The 6,366-nt window shown below is 33.4% G+C and overlaps 1 protein-coding gene across 1 annotated transcript; it reads right to left on the bottom strand.

Annotated features, from left to right (window-relative positions):
* Nucleotides 1-4,869: 4,869 nt before the first annotated feature.
* On the bottom strand, nt 4,870-5,319 carry LOC139901471 (uncharacterized). Its single transcript, XM_071884179.1, has one exon. The coding sequence runs from the start codon at nt 5,317-5,319 to the stop codon at nt 4,870-4,872; it is 450 nt and encodes a 149-aa protein (XP_071740280.1).
* Between the last annotated feature and the right edge of the window lie 1,047 nt (nt 5,320-6,366).

Here is a 6,366-nt window from a genome sequence, read left to right as displayed (position 1 = left end):
TGTAGGTGGATTCCCTTGGTTGTTCCCTTGATTATTGTTGCCTTGGGCAGCAGCAAGAAGTTGTTGAAATTGTGCGGGAGTCAAAGTGACATTTGGAAGAGCGTTAGCACCACGATTTGAATGAGACATGATCTTCAATACACAAAAATAGTATTAGTTGAAGAGTTATGGTGCTAGTAAGTTATAAGTTGTTTAATAAATGCACAAATTTCACACAACAAGTAATAGGGAAATATATAAGAGAAAACAACGAGATGTAATATAAACACTTAAATTGTATTAAACATCACAAAGATAACTAACATATTTTTATTACACATGAAACGAAAACTAGAATAACACGAAACGAAACTAGGATAGTAGTTTTAGGTAAAGCCTTTACAATGAATGAAAAACACTAATACGAAAATGGAAAACATATGCTAGAAGAACAAATATCTAAAGATACTCTTTAATGAAATCTTCAAAGTCCTTAATCGTCTTATCTTGAAGCACCTCCATGTCGGCCATCATCTTTTCCAATTGGTCTTAGCTCTCCTCGACCTTAGCCAATCGGGAATGAACAGACGCTTGCTCCTTATCCCATAGGAAATCTTGAACAAACTTCATGAAACCTTCAATCACTTTGTTATTTTATTTTTGGTCCTTGATAAAGACAGACATAAAATCAAATATGCTTTCTTGTTCCTTTGCCAACCTATCTTGGCGTTCAATGATCTTTGCCAAGTTGGTGGTGTCTTGTTTCTTGGAAGGACTGGGAGCATCATTAGTGGGGGTCTCGGGCTCCTTCATCTTTAGAGAGGGAGGTAGGGCAACAGAGGGCTCGGATTTGGATTCTTCCTCGGGTTCTTCCTCGGAAGGCTCCTCCTTCACTTCTTCCTCAATCATCTCTTCCACAAATTCTTCCTCCTCGTCATCCCCATCATAGTTAGCATTTGTGTGGGATTCTTCCATATGAGGGGAGTATGGTGGAGTAGCGGGCATGTAAATAGGTGATGTGGGTGGTGTAGCAGGTTTATAAACTGGTTATGCGGGTGGAGTAGCGGGTGTGTAGACCGATGAGTTAACAGATCCTTCGAACTCGTTGTCAGAGATGATGATCGGGTTAAGGCGAGACATCCTAAAAGACAAGAAAGAACGAAGTTAGGCAAGTTCTAAGGAAGTCGTAAAGGCACGAATTAAAATGTAAGGGAAAAGTGCTTAAAATCGAGGCAGGAAAGGTTATAGACCTAAAGATCGCAAAAGCACCCTAACTAACACATACGGCACACAGATAATGAAATCCTGGTTCTTTATAACAACCTGGCTCTGATACCAATCAGTCACACCCCCTAAAGCGGACCGGGGGTCATATGTGACTAACCAGTATCATAACACAAGTGTACAGCGAGAAAGACTCTAAATGAGACGTTTTAATTAAAAAACAATGTATTAAAGCAGCGAAAAGTATAAGTCATTACAAATGAATCCTTAGCAATGTAAACTTAAGTGTTTTAATGCAATAATATGAATAATAAAATGCGGACTCCAAAAGCAGCAAAGTCCAAATAGCAAACAAATCTCTAGCAATCATCACCTGAGACAAAACATGCTTAAAGTGTCAACCAAAAATGGTTAAGTGAACAACATAGGTTTATAATAGTTTTTAGACCACAAGATTTAGTTATAAAGTTTAATTAGTTCGTTAGTAGTGCTGAGGTGTATGATATCGAGACTAAATAAAGTTACCCCATGACACCTTGAACTGTCAGTGTCGTTTAATCATTATTATGTAACCAAAGACCAACGGTCAACTGGTTAGAGACGTCGCTCTCAGTAGGCCTACTCACAATAACTAAGTTTGCGTTTTAAAGTAGCAACTAACGATATCATGACAGGAATTTAGAATGAAACAAAGCATGTCATAGCACAGTTTGAACTAATCAAGATAAAGTTTTCGAGTACTTGTGTCTAAGCGTAAAACAGTTTTAAAAGCAAGCATGTGTCTCACCCCAAAAGTTCAAAACAAGTATATAAAGATAGTTAAAAAGTGGGGCTATGAAGTTCACCTTAGTAGCAACTAAGTAATTCCACGCAAGATGTAAGAATGGTGTATGTGTTCGGAGATCTCAACCTAGAGATATAACCTTTGATTATAGACATAAAGTTTGTTTATTAATATAAAAACTATATTAACATTGACAGTTTTCGAGAAAAATTCCTATTTCTCAAAAGTTTCTATTTTTGAAAACCTACTATTTGTGGAAAGCTTCCACTTATAGTAAGTTTCTAGTTGTAGTATGTTCGGGTTATAATTCTTAACAAAGATGTTGTACAATCTTGCCCAAACTTTGTTGCTATCATGTAAGTCACTCGAATGGTCTGTTGTTACCGGGCGCCCAGTATTCTTGACCAGAATCTAAGTCATGGCATTCGAAATCCACAAGCGGTTTCCATAAGGCAACAAGGACCACCCTAGGCCACAAGTAGCGGTGATGTTTGTAGACTTTGTACGTTATCTTTAATTATAACCTTCACGTTATAGATATATACACATAACAAATTATTAATGTATTTATTAATTATATATATAGGTGATAATATACTTAGTGTAATTTATGGTGTTACTATATAGATAGGTTTATAAGTTATAATAATATTATTATTATCTAATTAATCAATCATTATGTAATCTTACTAATATGTGTTACATATATAAATATACACATATGTGATACATACATATATATTCTTTATTTATTATCATACATGTATGTGTTTATAGCTATATGATATACGTATATATTTTATGTATGTGTTACATATACATTAGTGTAAAGATGATACATATATATACACTTATTACTTTTCTTTTTTATATTTTACTAACCTTAAATACTTACACAATACACACTCATACATACATACACACGTACATATACATACACATATACACATACATATACAAGTATGTATATATTTACTTATATACACACACATATATCTACAATGTATACATGTACATACATACGTATGCATGCATGCATGTATATCATTATCATTATACTTTACTAATCCATAAAATCATAACTATTTTTATTATAATAACTAATCATAATCATAAACATCTACCATAACTTATTCATAATACTTGTTCTTATTATAATTATCATCTTTTAACCTTAATCATAATCTTTTATTATAACCATGTTATAAACCTTTGTCTATTCTAATCATGATCATAACTATATTCAAACTTTTAACCTTATACAATATCATTATCATTATCATTTAACATCATGATCATACCTTATACATCTTATACATAATACTTATAACATAGCTTTATAACTTATTCATAATCAAAATCATATTCTTATAATCATTCTTATCATTAATCATCTTTATATTCATATATGCAAGTTCATATTAATTTACATAATACTTTAAAGTAATTTGATTAATAAGAAATATCTAGTTAGGGTTTTAGGGATACCTTTAGAGATTAAGATCAAGAGAAAAGATGATTATGAAAACTGAAACAGCAGCAGGTATCCAGCAACAGATTTGACCCAAAACAGATGGGTTTCTTGGGTCTGATTTGTTCGACAGAAACAGCAGGAAACAGGGAAAAAAATGCAGCAACTATGGTTGATTATGGGCTGTTTAATCACGCAAAAACAGAAGAAACAGACAGCAAATTTCAGCAGAAAAACAAGCAGAAACAAGGCTGTTTGGGTATCGATTAATACAGCAGAAACAGAAGTAAACTTACTCGATTTCCTGGGCTATTTTGGACGAGACGGAAGGCTAAACAGCATTCAGATTGATGGCAAAACAGGAGGCTGTAGGAGGTGGCTTTGTGTCGACTAAAAAGGCTGATTGAGGGGCTGCTGTGGTGATCGATTTGCACGAGGGTTGGAGGCTGTTTTTGGTCGACAAAAATATAAGGAAAAGGGTTGCAGGAGTGTCGACTAGATGCAAGGGATTAGAGGGTTTCTATTTTTTTTCTGGTGTGGGAATTATGAGGCAACAAAAGACAATATGAGGTTTATATAGAGATGAGCAAGTGTTGGATTCATGCTAGGATTCCAAGTTAACTTGGTGATCAAGGATGGATCAAGATTAGGATAAAAGAGTTTGAGGTTAATTATGACTCTAGACTTAGGAATTAAACTAGGATAAATTGCTTAATGATCAAGTTTATTTTTCCTATTTTGTTTTCTAATTTGGCCGATTTATATATTGTTATATCTATTATTTTTTTTATATTCGACATTTTTGTTTTTTTTATATTTTTTATTATTATAGTTACATTTTATTTAAATTACATTTTATTTAAATTACATTTTATTTATTAATTTACTTATTAGTCCATGTCTTTATAATTTTTTACTTAGTTCATATAAGTTTCTAAATTATATTTATTGTCACATTAATATTACATTTAGTTTATATAAATATCAAACAAAACATAAACTTATATTAACAGTAAATATTGACCAAAAATACTATTTAATCAAAGTTTTTTAAACAAAGTTCATGAGCACAAAGTCCTAATAGTTGAACAGTATAAACAGAAATGGAAAAATTGAGGGTCGTCATATATATTATGCAGAGAACCGCAGCATCTTGGCGTGATGCGCAATTGCTTATTTATCTCCGCGGTTTTGTTTGTACTTGTATTTGAGTTGCCTTTTGCACTTAAACATACATATATATGCTTATATATATGATCAGTAATACTCCATATGCACGCTCAATATCTTTCCTTGCACTTTCTTGAAACCGTTTAAATTTTTTACGAGGTTCGTCAGTTGGATTATGAGGCGCTTTTACCAACATAGCCGAATCTGGGTATATACCATCACCTAAGTAATACCCTCTTTCTTAGCGACGCCCGTTTACTTCAAATGGTGAAGGTGGAGCAGTTCCATCTTTTATAGTGTTAAACAATGGAGAAAAATTCAAAACGTTAATGTCGTTGTTCGAACCTGCCATACCAAAGAATGCATGCCATATCCACAAATCGTGTGAGGCGACTGCTTCAACAGAAGGCCCTTTTTTATCACCTCTTGTGTATTGTCCTTGCCAAGCAACAGGACAATTCTTCCACTCCCAATGCATACAATCGATATTACCTAACATACCCGGTAAACCATGTTTTTGTGCATGAAAAGTATAAAGTCTAGCAATATCTTCGGCAGTTGGTTTTCGCAAATACTGTCTAGCAAACAAATGAAATACGCATTGACAAAAGTTTTCTTGACACAACGCAGCCGTTTTCTCCCCAATTTTTATATATTCATCAAACAAATCAGGAGTTGTTTCATATGCCATTTGACGTATGGCCGTTGTGCAGTTTTGGAGAATTGTCAAACTTTGACAGCCCGTTGCATTGGGCCGTTCCCGAAAATAAATAAAATAATCAGGAATAACGGCACTATTAAAATTAGATATACCTTCAACAATTCGAAGAAATAACTCACGAGTCATTCAAAAAATGTCGTTTAAAATATCTGTCGGGAAACACCGGTGACTCCGCAAAATAATCATTGTACAACCTTATAGTCGCATCTTCTCGATCCCTAGCAATATAAATCCGGGATTGAGGGACTTGAGAACTACTTGCCTCTCCATCGACTTCTTCTTGCGTTAGAATATTAACAAAACTAACAATCTTTTCGTCATCCGAATCATCCACAGGAAACTCTAACATTTTGAAAGTTTTATTCAATTGGAAAAAATTAAAATTGTATATTGTATGTTTTTCGATAAGAAAATAAGAAGGAAATGGAAGAGTGTGTGTTAAAATGTAAAATACATATACATATATATAGAAAAAGAAAATTGAAAAATCAAACAATTTTTTTTTTTATGTTGCAACGGTAAAAAAAAACAGCCAACCAGCGGATGCCACGTGTAAGTGACATCCGTCTCCTTCCCCGTTTCTTCGTGACGTCGCAGGCAACTGCCGCCACGATACGCCATTAAAGGCGTTTCTTTGCTGCCACGCGAGCAAGGTGACGGCATCAGCTTAATTCGATACAAGTAGCCTTAGAGCTTTATTAGTACTGACGAGTTAGATGAGGTGTGATGAGTATTTTTATAAGGTATAATGCTGATTTGGCAAAAGTGACGGCGTGATGGAGTTTGTAATAGTATGACGTGATGGTTGTATGATGAGGTAATTGGTCCCACATTTTTATTTTTATTTTAACTTTTTTTGAGTTATTAATAAATAATAATAATAATATTATTATTATTAACAGAGTAAAATATTTTTTTGACAACACTTTTATTAATAACACAAACACGATTACAATTTTTTAGTAGACATAATGAAACTAAACATAATACGATAATTAAACTAAACATTTAAAACAA

The sequence above is a fragment of the Rutidosis leptorrhynchoides genome, chromosome 3 (assembly GCF_046630445.1).
Source record: "Rutidosis leptorrhynchoides isolate AG116_Rl617_1_P2 chromosome 3, CSIRO_AGI_Rlap_v1, whole genome shotgun sequence".
Classification (NCBI taxonomy): Eukaryota; Viridiplantae; Streptophyta; class Magnoliopsida; order Asterales; family Asteraceae; genus Rutidosis; species Rutidosis leptorrhynchoides.
Note: the sequence above shows the minus strand (reverse complement) of the source record. Positions and strands in the feature narration are given on the sequence as shown.